The following is a 20,007-nucleotide window of genomic DNA, read 5'->3' on the forward strand; positions in this document are numbered from 1 at the left end:
TAAACAAAAAAGAATTTAATAATATTGCCAATGATATTGACAATAATATTAACATTAATAATTTAATCATTAATGAAAATATATTGTCTATAAAAACAAAAGATTATGAAAATCTTAATAACACAATTTTAAACAATAATACACATACACATGAAAGTAAGCCAACCATTGTAGATATGGAAGGCAACACAATCAATATTTCACCTCACTTAACAAATTTTGAATATAAACAGGCTACTGATTTGATTACACAGTATACACATTTATTTTGTGATGATAATAGTTTAATTAAACCTGCGAATGTAGTTCCATGTGAAATCAAAATGAAACCAAATTTTACTGAACCTAAATTCAATGCTCCTCATAGAATCTCACCAGACCAGAGAGAAGAATTAAAAAAACATATAGATAAACTTTTAGAGGCAGATATAATAAAACCAGTTACATATAACTTTGGAGCACCTGCTTTTTTGGTTAGTAAAAAAGACAAAAATTCTTATAGATTAGTAGTCTCATACAAGGAGCTTAATGAAAGAGTTCAATCAGACTTATACCCGATACCAAGAACTACAGACTTATTAAGAGCATTAGAAAATTCAAAATATTTTAATTTATTAGATTTTAACAGTGCATTTTTTCAAATACCTGTCAGACTTAAAGATCAATATAAATTAGCCTTTACTTCTGCACTTGGCCTTTATACTTTTACTAGATTACCTCAAGGTTTTAAAAATAGTAGTGCTATTTTTCAAAGAAAATTAAATGAAATCTTTTCACCTTTATTATACAAATCATTAATTATTTATCTTGACGACTTAACTTCTTTTGGAAAAACTTTTAACGAAAGCTTAGAAAATTTAAAACAAGCTTTTGAAATAATGAATCATTATAATTTTTCCATAAAAACAAGTAAATGTAAATTTTTTTATGACGAAATAGAACTACTAGGTCATAAGATCAATAAAGAGGGGATACAACCATTAGATAAAAATATTAAAGCAATCACTGAGTTTAAAGTTCCCCAAACTCAAAAAGATGTGAGATCATTTATAGGAATGTGCTCATATTATAGAAAACATGTAAAAGATTTTGCAAAAATAGCAAATCCCCTCACTGATTTAATAAAAGGAGACACAAAAAAGATTCTATGGAATTCTGAACACAATGATTCATTTAACACACTTAAACAAATTTTAACTACACATCCAGTTCTTAAACACTTTGATGATGATAAAAAAATATTTTTAACAACAGATGCCTCTATTACTGGGTTAGGTGCATGTTTAGAACAAGAACATAACAATGTTTTATTTCCTGTAGGTTATGTCAGTAGAAAATTATTACCTAATGAAAAAACATATTCTTCAACTACATTAGAGCTATTAGGATTGTGTTTTGGAGTAACATACTTTAGAGAATATCTCTGGATGAGACATTTCGTAATTTTTTGTTCAACATTAGTCTTCAATATTATAAAAACCTTAAAATCCCATCTGCTAGAATTGCTAGATTAACTTTAAAATTATTAGACTTCAATTTTAACATAATATACAAAAAGGGCAAAGAAAATAAAGTAGCAGACGCTTTATCCAGATATTCAATTAATAATATTTCAATTGACAAAATATTAGATACTCCAAATTTAAATTTAATTGAAATTAAAAAATCACAACTTAATGACGAATTTTGTAAAAATATCATTGATGCTTTACACAATAAAGACATCCCAAAAAAATTCAAAAGAAAATCAAGACAATTTATTATTAAAAATGATTTACTATATTACAAAAAATTCACAAACACAAAAATTATTGAAACAATTTTAGTAATCCCTTCAAATTTAACATTTAATATTTTAAAATCTTATCATGAAAGTCCTATAGGAGGTCACACTGGGATCTCTCGGACAATACATAAAATACAGCAAAAATATTATTGGCAAAATCTTGTTAAAGATGTTACCAATTTCATAAAGTCATGTCCCAATTGCCAAATAAATAAAAAATTAAGTGGTAAACCTATTGGTTCTTTACAACCAATACCAATCACAAGCAAGCCCTTATCAAGACTCGTTTTTGACTATCTTGGACCTTTACCGTCTAGTAATAAAAAGAAATATATTTTAGTGGCTACTTGTCACAATACAAAATATGTATTTACAAAAGCGGTTGAATCAAATACAGCCGAATCAACTGTAAAATTTATTATTCAAATAGTTTCTCAATGGGGATGCTTTCAACAATTTACATCAGACAGGGGCACACATTTTAGAAATAACCTAGTTAAGCAAGTTTGTGAAAACTTGGGCATAAAACAAGGTTTCTCTACAGCATACTCTCCCCAAACACAAGGTTTAGTAGAAAAAATAAATGGGGTGATTTGTGCATCATTAAGAAATTATATTGAAAATAATGAACAATCTAAATGGTCTTATTATTTGCAATACATTACGTTAGCCTATAATTCAACCCCTCAAACAAGTACAGGTTATAGTCCTTTTTATTTAATGCATGGTTTCGAACCTTATTTTCCCATTGATAATAAAATAATTCCTAATGACATTCCCTATGATATAAATAAATCATTAAATAATTTACAAGATGTCAGAAATAAATTACCTTCAATCATTCAAAAAGTACAACAAATTCAAAAAAACAATTATGATAAAAAACACGTAATTTTAACATTTGATCCAGGAGATTTAGTCTTGGTCAAATTTCCTTTTGCTCAAGTAGGTAAGTCACCCAAACTAGCACCGAAATATCGCGGTCCTTTTAAAATTATAAAGAAAATCAATGAATTAAATTATATCATTGAATTAATGCTAAATAATCAAAAGATCGTAGACACAGTGCATGTAAGACGTCTAAAACCTTATTTTATAAGAAATTATGAATAAACTCTCATTATTGCAATGATATACATAGTACATCATTAATATCATAATAAATTATTTGTATACACAATAGATCATTAATGTCATAATATATTATTTAAGACTTCAACCAATCAATTATACAAAATAAAATGTATAGCAATAAAAAATAATATATATATGTACCTTTTAAATGTTTAAAAATATTAATGAAATTTCATAGAAAAAGAGTATATATTAATTATATAAAACAAACAGGAAATAATAAACAATATGTAATAGTAGCACATAAGATGAAGGGTAATAAACTATGTCTAAATTATTATATAAGATATGATAGTATTTTATAATATGTAGATCATTATTGATGAAAAAGTAATAAATAACATGTAATAAATTACGATTAATAAAGAAATAACGGTGATGTCGGGGATTACTTCTTGCCTTTGAACTACGGTCAAATTTAATATAAAAAGCCAAAAATAAAGAGCATTCTAGGACAGATACAATCAAATACTTACAGAGGCACTCACTATGCTCGACCATTCCACACTACGAAACATATGCAAGAAGTGATCCGCCATCATCACAGTTCTATTTGTTCGCAAAATACAAAATCTATTTATTTATAGTATAGCAGAAAATATCAAGGTAGGAATCTGATAAATTCACTAAAAATAAATAAGGTTTAGAATTAAATATTATGAGTACATAGATTAAGTAGGCATACAGGAAAATCAAGTGATTGTCAATAATAATAAATATACCAAGTAAATTTAATAAATCGATAATGTTTGTACAGAGTTACTTGGCAGAGTTATATCGTTGATANTGTACAAAGTTACTTGGCAAAGTTATATCGTTGATACCTGTCTATTTCAAGAGTTAGGTTGGAGGTTCATATGTATAGCCACCATACCACTCTGGGTAGACACACAAGGTGATTCAATCCCACCTATCATCGATAACCATCAAAACTCGTGGCATTATTGATATTTAAAAATTAACAATTAATTATGATAAATCCCATATTAATAAAATAAAGATCACTTTATTTTTATATCATCTTCTATCTTTCTTACAGACCCTCGTACTCATATCTCGAGTAATAATATTATTAATAAAATAAAGTAGTGGATCAAATAAGAGCCAAAATCCCGTCATATTCTATTTAACTTTTTTCTTTTGAGCAACTGTCAAAGTAGCTCCCTAATTCAATAACCCCCCATAATTATCATATTAATACAATAAAGTATTATAATATTTAAATTATATATAATTTTTTTTTGATTCACTACATTACCTTATACTTTATCATTATTAACACTTATCATTAAATATTCATCATACCATATACTTATATTCATGGCATAATGCTCAAAGTTCACATTTTTTTTATATGACTATTAAAACAAATAAAATCCTTGATTGTTACAGTATGGATCCCTCTTGTCATAGAATATATATATTCCAAAATACACTTTTAAGGGGAAAACAAAAAATATGCGAATTAACCTCGCTATGTGGAGACTGTGAAGCCAGAGAAATTCAGAAATCAATATTTCTAAATATTAAAAGATTTAATACTGCGGAAATGCTTAATTTTCATTATTATAATAAATACCAAACATCCAAAGAAATACATTATTCATATTAATAAACTTTATAACATCTTTCATATTATTATATACAAATTATGTATCCATACCATATATAATATAATTTTTTTTAATTATTTTTGAACGATTTAATAATTTCTTAAATACATACAATTTTAAGAACAATACTCTTATACTTTATTCTATAATGTTATTAGAATATGGACCCATCTTGTCACGGCATTTATATCATTAAAAACACCTTTTGGATGAACGATAAAAGAGTATGTAACAGAAAGAAATTATGCCCTGATTGCTTTTTTAAAGAAAAACACCGAAGGAGTGTAGTGCATAATTATCATCTTTTAAAATATAATTCTATATGGACTCACGACGTAATCCAATATTTTAAATCGAAACCTATATCATTTCTGGCCACAGAAATAGCCGATTATACTGCATGCGATGTGGAGTTCGATATGAGGAGATGGTACAGCGCTATATTTCGACCAAACATACCGTCCGATGATGGACATATGTGTTGGGAAGGGGGACTCATTAGTAGAAGTTTGACCAAAAAACCCGATAAGAAATATAAATACCCAATTCCTACAAAAAATTACTGGACACATATAATTTTTTTAATTTTGACAAAAAAAGTTAATGTAGAATTNTCATTTTTTTAATTTTGACAAAAAAAATTAATGTAGAATTTACAGATCTAAGCATCTTAGACAAGTATAATTTAATGTCAAAAAGAAGGGCTAACGTTCCAAAAGACCCATGGGCTTTCTTATATAGCCAAACTTCTATTAATAAGCAACAAGAATGGTATTTCGATATTACCGCTGATTATAACAATGTCATTCATAAATATAACTTAATCATGGATAAAAATGCAATATCTTATAAATCTATAGTGTTTGATGTATGTACTGATTTTACAGAATGCAAACAACACATAAAAAATTTTTTTCCATCAATGGAATTTGAGTATCTTATTGATTACCATTACCCCAACAAGAATTTGGATACATATTGGGAGTAAATAAAATGCGTAGTCTATTAGAATGGCTTAACAATTAATATAAATATAAAAAAAAAAAAAATTTTTTTTNTATAGCATAGCAATAATAATTGAGAACAAATTTTTTTTGTCGGAATTTTTTCTTTATAGTATAATATATTATATATTATATTATATTATAATTTCTCATCATATATAATATTATAACGTTCAATTAATTAAAAAAAAAAAACTTTTATTCTTCACAATTTTTTCATATAGTAATTTTAATTTTTAAAGAATGGTTTTTAATCTTAAAAACAATTTTTTTTCATTAAATTATTATTTCTCATAAAAAAGGAAAGTGATCATTTTTTTTTTAACTAATAATAATTTACTCACAGTATAAGCATCAATATATGTAATCCTTATCACACAGTAAAATAATACACAAAGCTTAAAACAAAAAAAAAAAATATATATAAAATATAAATACTTAAATTTCAAAGAGTTTACTCGTGAAACGCACATATGTAACTAATATCATATGATCACAGTTACCTATCAAAAAAAAAAAAATAATAACAACAATAAAATTGATAATAAATAAAAATACACATATTAATTATGGAATTCGAACTTCTATAAAAATATGTATATATACAAATACAAACATTCATTATCTTGTCTCTATTATCACTATATTTACATTACACCAAATCAATTATAACATACTTAATTCAATTTAATTTTAATTCTGACATTTTTCATAGCATTTATCTCAATTTACTTTATCACATGAAAATAATTCTCTATGAACTAAAATTTTTTATAGATATATTTGGCATGAATTAATCTAAAAAACTAATCTTAACCTTGTATACATTTTTAATTTCATATTATATAAAAGAAAAAGTAAACATGAATCTACTATTACCAATCATATTCTCTACTGTATTCATTGAAGTTCACTCAATCATTGCATACGACTGTTCGGCAGACCATTTAAACATAACGTCATTTAGTAGTCTTTCAGTAGAACAATGCGAGAAACCGCGGCCAACAAAAACGATGAGAATAGAACGAATTAAATTATTACAAAAATCAGAAACACACACCATTTTCTACAGAACCTGCCTTATATCCATAAATTATTTAATTTTTAAATGTTCTACATTTGGTGATCTACAAGCTCTTCCTGATGGTTATTATTCAGAGGTATCAGAATTAGGTACTTTACGATGTGAAGAAATCCACAACAAATTATTCTATCAGTTACCATTAGGAGGAATAATACATAATCTAAAAATTAATCATACAACTCAAGCTTCTTCTACAATTGCTGGATCCATTGACCATAAAGGCAACTGTGAGGGTACTACTTTTATTAATAATAGAGGCACATTTCATAAAGCAATAGTGCAAGCAAAATATGAAATCACTTTAACTGAAGGATATGGCACAGCAAACTACAGAGAAAATTCTATGATATTTTCAAATGGCGTACGATTCACACTTTCAGAATCATATGGTTTTGACTCCTCCAAAGGTGAAGTCATATGGAATACAAATTCTCAAGACTGTGATTTGGACTACGTTGTTCTTTATGACGGCCCAGCATCAGTGGTACAATCAAAATCTTTTTCTAATCCAACTGATGAAACAAGGACTTTCCTTGTTGAAACACAAGGAATTGCTTTTGCATTAAAATATTTAAAAAATATTGAAGCCTGCTCTATACCTGTTATACAGACTGAACATCCTCAATTATACATTGTAACACAAACGCAACACTTAGAAAACTTCAAATTAAAAACTATTTCTCCTCAACACACGGACTTAATTTCATATGTCAACACAAAATTTGTTTGGGTTGAATTCCATATTTCTAGATCATTAAATGATTTATATATTGATATTACAACAAAACAATGCAACATAGAAAGAAAAATATTAATGCAAAAATTGTCTCTAGCCTCATACAGTTTAGCAGAATTTGCTTACGCCATGTGTGAAACTCCTGGTTGTATGGCAATATCCAGTGGAGAAATCATATACCTCATGAAATGCAAACCAGTTCTAGACGAAATGGCAAAAAAAGATACTTGTTTTCACGAACTACCTGTCATACATCAAAATCAATCATCCTTTATGGCACCAAAATCACACATATTACAAAAATATGGAACAGAAACTACTTGTAACAATAGATTACCATGCGCCTACTTCTTAGATGGAGAATGGTTTGGACTCAATCCAAATTTAATTGATGTCAAAACACCACAGATATTAAAACCAGAAACCAAATTTACATGGAATTATAAATCCCCGGAATACTTAATGTCCGCTGGTATTTATAATCGAGATGTAATGCAAGCATTACAAAAACATTTAATGTTCGCTCAAGAAATTACAGCAATACAAAACAACATTGTTCGTCAAACATTAGGATATGAAGTAACCAACCAAATAAATCTACACAAACTTATTGATCCTTCAGTTATAAGTTCCATGGTAGAAGATAAATTACATCAAATTTGGGGATGGTTCACATATTTTGGTTCATTTATGTCTGGAATTTTAGGCATTATTTTTACAATTAAAATTCTAACTATTATTATTAACTCTTGCATGAATGTACACTTATTATATAATACATTTGGTTGGAGTTTAAGATTATTCTGTGGAATATTTAATAATATAACTCATTATTTTATGCACAAAAATCATCAACAACATTATAACACCAATAATGTTGAGCTAAATAATATAAACNACCACCAATAATGTTGAGCTGAATAATATAAACACAGCAAACAATGATACAACACAAACACAATTAAAAGTTCACTCTTTCCTTTATCCAGATATAAGTCACTCCACTCTGTGAGATGTCTGATGAAATTCTTGACATTCCTGTCTATGTCTACAGAACTCCACAATATACAAAAAAACCAATAATGATGAAATATGATAAAGACATCCAGTATGACACTACTAAATTCTACGTTTGGCGTTATGGACAAACGGTCTACCTTTTTCCAAAACCAAATCCACTCATCAATCAAAACAGCAAAAATCGAAAACGCAAGTCTAGAAAACAAAAACCGTAAAAAAAAAAAAAAATTATATATAATAAAATTTTTTTTTGTCTTTATTTATATCACTTATTACAATTTGTGTATCATAAAATTATATTCACATAATTTATCATATCCTAAATATCATATTTACACTATTATACTTATATTTATCACAAACTTATTATAATATTATATTACTAATATTAATATTCAACTTATTTTTATATATACTATTCCATTATTATACATCATTTTTTTTATATAAACTATTAACCTCATATAATTTTATTCATATACTATATTATTTTATTGTTATAATAACTTATACAACTATATATCATAGCATTACTATACTATTAATTAATTATTTTTCTAATATTCAACATAATATTATTATACTCAAAAATACTTATTTAACCTTTATACTAATTATCACTTAAATAATTTTTCTTGATTATATTACACTAATTTTCTTTACAAATACTTATAGTTGTGAGGGCACAACACTTAAAAAAATTAGGGCGGATGTCGTAATATGCACAATGTTCTGCATTACGCATCTTACATTATCAATAAAAAATTACTACTCTATATTTACTACCAATTGTATACAACACAAATAATTACTTTATCTGTCATAACATATACACATTTGTACAATAGCTATTATATATGTATATACATGTTAAATTGATTATTGTATACTATGCATCTTATCTTAAAAATAATTATCATGTTATGTTCAAATTTTACACAATAAACTGAAAATCACTAAAAGCGCTGACGGCAACAACCCATGATGGGGCTAATTAAAAGTAATATAAAAAGGCGCTGATTTTCTAAGAGAGCAGAATTCTCTCTTCTTTTTGAAGATTTGAATTCAATAAAGAATTCAGGATTCTTCTATTTGGATTTATATTGAACAAACTAGCCGCGACCCCGTGTTGTCGTCGGTATATTTTATAACGATTTCAAGTACAATTATTTTTGCGTCAATACGTTATTTATTTATTAATAAGGAAAAGTATAAATCTGAACGTGAGATATATAAAAGAAGTAAGTAAATTTATATTAACCCAATTATTTAGAATTAATAATCTGAGTAAAGAATGGTAAAGCAATAGATTTTTTAAACATCATTTAATTTAATTATTAATAACTAGTTAGTGCTTGGTCATATACTTCGACTGGGTGTCTGAGAGGAGGCCTCCGCCACTCCATGAACGCCTCAGTATTTCCACTAAAGCACATACCAGTTAACATCACGCTTCGACTGGGTGTCAGATAGGAGGCCAAGACCCCGGCCACTACAAGAATACCTCAGCGTTTTAATACCTCTATGAGAGGAACTTAATTTGTATCCTTTTATATCTACTTGACTTTACTGTTCTAAACCCTCGGACTCTACTACCCCGATAGAACCTCGTTACTCCTGAATTGACCAAATCCCTAACATCCAACCTTGGTCAAATAAAATTCCCCATACACCTCGTTATTTTATATATTTTTGTATTACTACACAACCGTTTTGAAAAATTATCTTGCTGCATGCTGTTGGAAAACGAGCATTTTTTTTTAAACAAGTGGTTTATGATAAACCGAACACACTGTATGTATTGATGACGTGATAATAATAATGTTAATAAAAGACGATAAAAAGAAAAATGAATTTAAAATTTTATTATCGATTTGTATTTATAGAATTATATTTTTTGATACATAGAATTTTATAAAATAAATTTACTTTGAAAGACTAGATTATATAAAACGTTCATATATAACGAAATTTACTTATTTAACTAAATACTTACAATTATATTATTTTGAGCTTCAATATTTGGTCAACTATTCAGGTAACTATGATATAAAAATATTTTACATACATCACAAACTAGGATAACATTATACTTTTGATTATTTTTAATATTATTTAATTATTATTTTTATAAAATAAAAATAAAATTTTTTTTAATTTTTCAACATTTTAAAATATCCTGTTTTTGACAATTTTATTATAAAACATTTTAACAGATCGATGGAATATTTAGACTTATTGACTTACAATGCATCGGATACATTTTATTTTATGCTGAGCCTAAATAAAAGTCCACTAAAACAATTATTTAGTAGTTTATAACTAAGTTCTTAATTATTTTTAAAAAAGCCCTATGTGTAATATTACCAGGGTTGTTAAAAAAAATAGTTTTTTTTTAAAAAAAAGCTCAGTGGGTAGTGGGTTTTTTCGAAAAAAAACTATCAAGTGAAATAATGAAGAATAATATTCATTTATAAATATTGTATAAGCGACTTTGAAGGGTCCCAAGTTTGTGCAAATTCGTCTTAGGATTATACATACGTAGTACCGTAGAAATATATTACACAATCTTAATATCTCCAATAGTGTAACCTCGGTAACAACGCATTATTAATTTCTATAATCAACTAATAAAAGTTTATACTGACTAATGGCGTGTTTGGAATAACTAAACAAAATTTATAAATGAATATAAATCCGGGCGCTAATATGAATTGTACAACATCTTAAGATATCTTTTATATTTGGCAATTTTATACGGTAATACTTCGAGGGATGATAAAAAAAAAAAAAAAACAAATGCCTTGTGAGACTCAAAAATTTGTATTTTTATAGCATGTTTAAGATAAGCATTACAGGTGTATAATTATACAGAGCGAATAGTTAGTATTTTGAAGTTATCAACACTATAATAATGACTGAAGTTGAGTTGTGGTCTCTTTATTCTTAAATAATTATAAAAGCTGTGCACTTTGGGTAAAAAAAAGGAATTAAAAATTTTTTACAAAAACACTAAAATATAAATAAAAGGAAAATATAGTTTAAATAATTTTAAAATTCTTATAATAGTATATTTTAATTGTTTTGATGGAGTAAAACAATACAATTATATTATAAGTTAAATGATATAGGCAATGGCGCACAGAAAAGTATGCATTTGTCATTAACCGAAATGAATGAAGTTTTAGGTGCAACTTACCCATTCGACGTCCGGTTTACGACCAACTCACAACCTCAAGTGGAGGTGATACCGCTTTTTGACAACTCGATAACAATGTAGATCTTATTTTCTTCAATAACAACCACGTAGATAACTAATTTCGTACACAAAAATGATAGTTTTAAACAATTTTAGAGGCCTATTCAACTGTCTTAAAGAAATTATATTTAATTTATGGGTTGTATTGAACCACGAGCTAATTATTTTATGGTATAATATTGTAGAATAATTTAGAACACTAGATAACAACCCAGCCAATTAAAATTATTAAAATTGTGTCATAGTGTTTTAACATGTTTTTAATTCTTAAGTAATATTAATATTTTATATAATTCAAAATAGAAAAATATTTTTTTGAGAACTATCACTTTGGAAACAATTATGTATTTACGATTACAATTAATCCTGTTTATTGTAAGTAAAAAAACACATACATTACCATTATTATATACCAGTTTTATCTTATAAAAATACAATTTTTATATATGTACAGATATACAATTATAAAATGTATTCATAGAATTAGTTATTTATGTAACTAAATTATAATGAGTGTTCAGTAAGTAAGCAAACGGGTTACTTGTTTTAAACAATGGAAACATTAGAAACATTGGTGAACACTTTGTATATTACTCTTTAATTGGAAGAAAAAAACGAAATTAGGAGATTTAAGGCCGTGTAAACAAAGACTACTAATCTAAAATTAAAATAATAACACATTATTGAAAACGTGTACATTTGATTTTATTTAAATAATACACTGGCACGTCCGTCGGTAACGGTCAGACCCGTTCGGGTTTTACAATGTCCACACAGGTAGATAATAGCCGCCCGATAAAGATACACATAACTAACATAACATCGATGATAAAGATTACAACAAAATTGTAATTTTATACTAATCAAAGTATATGTAGAAATTACAATCGTTGAGAACGGCAATTTTTTATTTGTATCGCAATTTCAAATAAATTTAATTTGAAACTATAGACGACTAAACTTATTATCTAGACACCTTTTCTAGAAATCCAATTAATTATTGAATAAATATGGATATTAAATACATGTGAGAGGAAAATTGTTTTCAATATAATTATTAAAATTGTACCAACATTCCTAAAAATTTCTATTATATATTTAAATAAAACTAATTCAATGTACTGTAAGTTAAAAACAAATGATCCTAGAACTTGTTTTTTATGAATAATCTGCTACCAAAATCATAAAACTTTAAAATTTTTTAGAAACTTTGTTTTTAAATTTATGATAATGTACTAGAATAAGTGTATCTTCAGAACTTGTACCAAATGAAAGCTTTGAAAAATAATATGACAATTAAAAAAAATTTGTCTATAATCGTCAAATTTCAAATTATTTTAATGATATAAAAATTTTTGTGTACAATTTTTTATCTAAGTAGCAACAGACGTATTGAGGGGCTTCAACTCCAATCAAATACTCTCAAACAAAAATTCACCAACATTTCTTCAATTCCATTAATTCCAAAATTTACGATAGTGAGATTAATCACNCCATTAACTCCAAAATTTACGATAGTGAGATTAATCACTATTTGATTTTCATGAATAAGGTTTTGATATGCATAATCTAAACAGTACCTTTTTTTAACAGGGAATTATATTTTCAACAACAGAAATAATCGAAGTAAGTCATCCATCTAATAGTGTGTAATTGCAATTTTTTTAATAAGTGGTAACAGACGTATTTTAAAATCAACTTCAAAAATATACTCTAAAACAAAATTACCAGTATATCTGAAAGCACATTTGCCTCTAAGTAAGAGGCAAAATATTTAAAAAACAAATATACTTAATAATAATAAATTTAAAAAACATTTAACAAAAACAAATTTAAAACTATCTTCTGATTTGTCTTTTGGTTTGATATATGAATAGATATGAATAACCTATTGAATGAACAATCACCATCATTTAAAAAAAATTCTCTCTTGGCCGGGGTGTGTGAAAAAAAATTTTTTTAAACATATATTTTAAACAAAATGATTTAAATTATGCATAATCCAAATAGTACATTTTTATCAATAGGGAATAATAGATCCAACATCAGGAATAATCAAATTAAGTCATATATTTAACACTTTGTCATTAAAAAATTTACCAAGATCGCTCGATATAATTCATAATTGTATTGCTAACTCAAACTTAAATCCAACAATTGAAATTAAAAAAGGTAAGACAATTAAATAACTTTTTAATTCTTATATATTTAAAATAATTAAAAAAATGTTGATTGTTAAAATGGTAAAACAAGCTTATTTTTTTTGTAATGTACTACAATATTAATAAAGTTATTAAATTTTTACAAGAAAAAGAAGTAAAAAATAATCTTAATATTCATTTCAAAGCCATTTTTAAATCCAACAATTGAAATTAAAAAAGGTAAGACAATTAAATAACTTTTTAATTCTTATATATTTAAAATAATTAAAAAACTGTTGATTGTTAAAATGGTAAAACAAGCTTATTNTCTTATATATTTAAAATAATTAAAAAAATGTTGATTGTTAAAATGGTAAAACAAGCTTATTTTTTTTGTAATGTACTACAATATTAATAAAGTTATTAAATTTTTACAAGAAAAAGAAGTAAAAAATAATCTTAATATTCATTTCAAAGCCATTTTCAAGGGCTTTTTTAATACAAATATTAAAATCTTCGTAATATTATAACCCATAATAATATTGGGTTCCCACTTAAGATGAGACACGGTGACGTGTTGAAATGGACTGTACACTAAACTTTTACGAATAACTACAATAATATAATTTAAGTTCTAGAATTTATAGTCATTATTAAATGAATAATGTTATAATAATCATTCACAAATTTATATCTATGTGACACTTTATACAATATCAGATCGAACATTATTGAAAATTGCTTACCCAAACTATTAGTTGTACATTTACTAATTAACTAACTAAATCGTATTAACAATAATACCATAATAATACGGGTTCGTAACAGGCGTTGTAAAATATGTGATTCATTCTTTAATATAGTAAAAATTCGAAGTCTTCGTCAAATTAGTACACCAGTATTATAATATGAATTGTTTAGTTACGATAACAACTAAAAAATATAATTATTTAATTATCGTTATCATAATTTATAGCACATTGATTTTTAAAAATTAACATGGTTTTAATATCGAATTTAATGTCCCATTTTGCTTCGAAGTTTGGCGAACAAAAACATTTATAAAATTTAGAACGAAAAAAATATTGACTAATTCTGTTTATTTTACTTGAATAAATTCACGTGCAGTTATTATATTTTCTTATTAACAATATTTCATTAATAAATATTAATTTCATTAATATTAATTTGTAATTTTGCAGAAAAAATCAATCCATTTTTAACTAAATTGAGAGGTGATATCGTTTCTAGTAAAATTAATCCAAATACAATAAGTACCAGTATATTTGAATTTTTAAAATTAGATGAAAAATATATAACAGAAGAGTTTAATGAGTGTTGTATTGATTTCCATTTAAATTTGTTTACAGTAGAAGAGTCCAAAGTACAAAATTACAAAATTTTAATAATCAATAAATCATATTTTATATAGTCGTATCTTGCCAATAGAATGTAAAATACACTTCTTTCATATAATTCCATAGTAAAAATTTTCCTTGCTATACTATAAAAATTAAACGTATTATTATTTTTTTTTGGTAAAAAATTATATCATTTAATAATAAATGAATCCACTTTAGGTTTAACTGTAATTCAATTAAATTAGTTATTTTAACCAAGACGTATTTGCATTGTAGATCTCAGCTCTAGTAAATTTATCTCTAAATTGATATATTAAAATATAACTATAAAGAAATTTACATTATATTGCTTCAAAAATAAATGTTCTTTGATATATATATACATAAACATTTCTTATAATTTTATTACCAAATAAAAAGTAGTAAAGATTAATGTTTTATTATTTAAAGTTTTTTGATATACATCTAGTGACTATACAATATTACTCATATCCGGGTAGAATTTTTATATGAACAGGCTTTTCAGTAATATAATGCATTTTTTAAACTATGATATAAATATTTTCATTTTAATATCTCTTTTTATTACAAAAAAATCTTTAGTTAAATAATACTACGGAGAGTTTGACAAAAATGGTAGATTTACGATTTACAGAAGCATTTAAAATTATGTATGGTTGTTTAAAAGAGTATAAAAGTTTAGATAATGCAGTTAAAAGTAATTAAACTTTATACAAAATCTATTAAATATAAATAAATAAATATTTTTGTTATACTTTAGAACGCTATGGGATAAGAAGACAAAGTAAAAACAGTAATGAATAAAGAAATATAAACTAAATTTTATCTAAATAGTATTATTAAATTAATGTAACTGTCATTTTCAGATCAAAAATCAAAAATTGAAAGAGTACACAAATTAAAACAACATACTATCGATGTTATGTCTCCTAATAAAAATTACACTTCACAGTATATTGTTAATTCATTAGAAGAGCACATTCATGGAAAACATAATCACACAAATCTTTTCGCAAAGCCTTGTACTGCTGCTTATTACAGCTATTTGGTGTTTAATGATTATGCTATGAGATAGATCTTGGGAACTACCTGAAGAGTTCAAGGTCGTATCTGAGGTGGCATCTAAGATATCCGAACTCCCCACATCCAATTTTTTCAATGTCTTAGAATTTTTTTTAAATTATTTNCGAACTCCCCACATCCAATTTTTTCAATGTCTTAGAATTTTTTTAAAATTATTTTTCATAAATTATTGTTGTTTTCAAATTAAAATTTAATACTGATCATTATATGTGTTTATATTCTATTTCAATATATTACTTAATGAATATTTACAATATGTATAATAAACATTTAATAAAAGCAAAAATAAAGCGTTAATTAATTCATATTAAGATGGAAGTTTCACATTTGAATCTGATTTATATTGCTACATTATTATAATAGTTTCGAATTTCTAATACTAAATTGTTATCGATAAACTAAGATCATTATAACAGCCAGGCATCGTTAATTACAAGACAAAATGTTTGTAAATAGTAACATTTTATATACTAATTCGAAACTTGTTAACATTTCAATACCGTAAAAGAGCGTCCGTACGAAAGAGTGTAGGACACTAGTGTAATCTATTGCGCAAGGAACTTAAATTGAGCTTGCATCTACTCTATATAACTCTGTGGATGACTGAAAAGGCATAGGCTACTAGGAAATAGTTTTCTTGTACAGGACAGCAATGTTGTTTATAATCTTATTATTGGTTTCTCCGATTATTAAGTTATAAATTTAGGGGTTGAACCTAAATGCTCGTCAACAGTATTTTAAGGGACCAACGGGGGATAGCTGGCTAGGCTATATTTACCTTAAGTACTGAGGTTTCCTATTTAATTTATATTCCCTTTGAGGAACTACCAAGGGTCGCAAGTGTTATATTTATATATATAAATATAACACTCTTGGTTAACAACGATATAAATATTTATTAAGTAAAGAATATTAAATAAATAATACAACCTGCTGGACACCTAGAGATTATAATCCAACAAGGAGATGATGGCGACACACACACACACACACACACTATTTACGTGGTAGATAAATTAAGTTAAATATAAGACTAAGAGTAATGGTCGCGATGATTGTAACAAGTCAACTGCTGATCGGGACATTCATATTATGGCACGGTGGCCGTGAATCCCGAAAGTGCTTATGTGTGCAGTCAGTCCTCCTGTTAGTACTGTTGTATGTCATTGTGTCAATACTATAAGTATAATCAGCGGTACAATCATATTGTGGAAACAGTAATATGGGCATATATATACATGTGTGTGTGTATAATATGACATATAATATTATAATACATAGTATATACGTGGTCTGTTGTATCTCCTCCGTCGGATGATACTACTATGATTTGTTTCTAACAGCTTAATAAATAAATAAAACGTTTGAGTTTTAACTGAATCAAGGAAATTCTTTTATCCCTTTGAACACCACCAAGGGTTATGTCCACGACTGTTACCCGTAACCCGAAAGAGTAATAAGACTAAAGGTACTTAAATATTATCAGCACAAATTACTCGTTAAGATATTACCAAAGACGTGTTGTATGGAGACAGACCTGTTTTAAATGAGAATCTTCTTATACCTTTACTTAGAATAATAGAAAGGAAAAGTAGTTCAATCGTAATAATTAAAAATATAATTAAACGAGATAAAACTTATTAAATTTGAACACACTAAAAGTATATTAAAAAAATACAAGACAGTAAAGACTTACTGTCAGAATTATTCCAACAAAATCTTATAACACAAAATGATATTACCCACAGTTCTCCCGAGGTACTCTCCACGACAATTCAATCCATTCCACCACATATACTAAAACGTTTTGTTTTTTGATCTAATATAAAGTAAAATATAAAACATAATAATATAAAACAATTCTCAAAAATGTTTATAAATATGTACTCCCTGGTCTAATAACAATATATCAGGAAATGGCAATCATGTTACAATTAAACGAAATATTACAATGTTTTACTTCCTGCTTTGAAGATAATAGACTATATAACAGGTCGTACCGTATTGTAATTAAAGAAATAACTGTTCGATATCAACTTTTGAACATGTATTTCAGATGTTATTAACAATTTAAAGTTAAGACAGGAGTTGAGCAGTGGTTGCTGCTACATTTATCACAATAAATTTCTCGACATCATCCCTCCTCTCGCGCCAACCAAAAAAATTTTAATAGCTTCTGAAATACTTGCTCAAAATTTGTTATCGATCAGTAATTTTCTTAATTAAAATGTTTTTTATTCTATAAGCTAGTGTAATATGTATGTTTCTAATAAAAAAATAAAAATTGATACGCTTATAACGCACAAGGGAAAAAAAAAAAATAATAGTGGAGGATAAATTAGGAAATATCTAATTAAAAAATTAAATTTTTATCTAAATTATAATTATTTTATGAGGTATTGAGCGGTTCATAATTCACAGATCCCCTTGAATATAATCTTAGGTTCAATAATAGCAACAACACTCCGGTGGAAATACTTATGAGAATAAACAGAATTAATATAAGTCAGTAGAAAGTACGCATAATTGACTTACAGGTCTGAGTGCATAAGTAATTATTGTTCACGTCTATATCAACTAAAACTATACTAATGACGTAATAATATTAAAGCTCCAAAAACTTTGTTTAAAAGAAAAATTATAAAAACTATTATCGGTTCGTATTTGTAGAAGTTCTATTATTGATATAATATAATAAAATTAATCACTTGTGGTTAATTGATTAAAAAAAATTAAAACTTTATTAAAAATATTATTAATTTAAAAACTAAAAAAAATTAAACTCAAAAAGCCACAAAAAATTACTGAAAAGTCGCGAATATGCATTTAGGAATGTGTTCTATTATCAACAATACACAAATATTGACACAAACTTTTAAAAAAATATATATTTCCCATGAAAAATAAGAATACATAAATCGTTAAAAAATAACGAATTTCATTTACTCGTAAAATTACATACATACAACTACAGTATTCCCATTAAAGATTCGGTCAATTATTCAGGTAATTATGCCATTAAAATATTTTATATACAAAATAGAATAGATCAAACTAACAACAGTTATAACTTTTGATAAAATAAATATATTATTGTATTTTTTTAAATAATAAATTATACATTATATCATAATTTGAGAGTTGATAACAATGTTAGGACAAATACTTATTGAGTTAAAAATATTTTAGTACATGGAGTAGGTATAGGGTTTGTCGTATAAGGGTGACTGAGCGCACATCATTTTAACAACAAACTGTAATTCAATTTCACTTAAATTGAGTTGATATTTTTTTATGTTATTTTAGCTATTAAGTAGTTTAGTGCTAAGTTCATGATTATTAACTATTTTTTAAAAATCTATGCGCGTAGTATTACCTAAGGTCTTGGATAATATTATGTATCACTCAGGGAATGATACACATAATTTTCAAATTAGTGCAAATGAAACATTTTTTTGTAAAGGTTTTCGAAAATTGGAGTTTTTAATATTAAATCTTAATTATTCTAGTATAATACTGTAGAAATAGTTTGAAACACTAAATAACAGATAATCTAAAATAAATAAAATTGTGTATTAAAAATTTTGCAATCCCTATTTATTAAGAAACATTAATATTATAAACTATTACAAATAAAAAATTAAAAAAATTTTTTTCTAGGTCAATCAATTTGCAAAAAATTATGTGTTTAAAATTTCAAATAATTCTGTCTATTGTAAGTAAAAATAAACCCATAAATTACCATTGTTATACTTTATTTTATTT

The 20,007-nt window shown here is 25.8% G+C and overlaps 2 protein-coding genes across 3 annotated transcripts in view; both read left to right on the forward strand.

Moving 5' to 3' along the window:
- The first annotated feature begins 10,302 nt into the window (after window positions 1-10,302).
- On the forward strand, window positions 10,303-16,341 carry LOC126908642 (uncharacterized). 2 transcript variants are annotated; one of them, XM_050690903.1, is made up of 8 exons: window positions 10,303-10,415; window positions 11,957-12,011; window positions 13,230-13,262; window positions 13,664-13,808; window positions 14,980-15,161; window positions 15,742-15,856; window positions 15,920-15,952; window positions 16,026-16,341. In XM_050690903.1, exons 2-8 carry the CDS (start codon window positions 11,979-11,981, stop codon window positions 16,232-16,234), a joined length of 750 nt encoding a protein of 249 aa, XP_050546860.1. In that variant the 5' UTR covers window positions 10,303-10,415; window positions 11,957-11,978; the 3' UTR covers window positions 16,235-16,341. The 2 variants fall into 2 exon arrangements, with proteins under 2 accessions (XP_050546860.1, XP_050546861.1); XM_050690904.1 differs by having other exon boundaries at window positions 10,351-10,415; window positions 11,940-12,011.
- A 2,790-nt stretch (window positions 16,342-19,131) lies between these two features.
- Window positions 19,132-20,007, forward strand: part of LOC126908644 (uncharacterized) — a 3,704-nt gene continuing 2,828 nt past the window's right edge. The window contains exons 1-2 of the mRNA XM_050690906.1: window positions 19,132-19,248; window positions 19,903-19,957. Of these exons, the coding sequence (XP_050546863.1) occupies window positions 19,925-19,957 (33 nt within the window). The 5' untranslated portion in view covers window positions 19,132-19,248; window positions 19,903-19,924. The remainder of the gene's footprint in view (window positions 19,249-19,902; window positions 19,958-20,007) is intronic.

This window comes from Daktulosphaira vitifoliae, unplaced genomic scaffold (genome assembly GCF_025091365.1).
Source record: "Daktulosphaira vitifoliae isolate Bord-2020 unplaced genomic scaffold, ASM2509136v1 Scaffold_5, whole genome shotgun sequence".
NCBI lineage: Eukaryota > Metazoa > Arthropoda > Insecta > Hemiptera > Phylloxeridae > Daktulosphaira > Daktulosphaira vitifoliae.

What these genes read in the sequence shown, in the direction of transcription:
- LOC126908642 (XM_050690903.1), top strand. Translation starts at nt 11,979, where the DNA reads ATGTATTTACGATTACAATTAATCCTGTTTATT. An exon ending in TACAATTAATCCTGTTTATT is followed by an intron (nt 12,012 to 13,229) that starts GTAAGTAAAAAA and finishes TTTTTTTAACAG; the next exon opens with GGAATTATATTTTCAACAAC. An exon ending in AAGAAGACAAAGTAAAAACA is followed by an intron (nt 15,953 to 16,025) that starts GTAATGAATAAA and finishes TGTCATTTTCAG; the next exon opens with ATCAAAAATCAAAAATTGAA.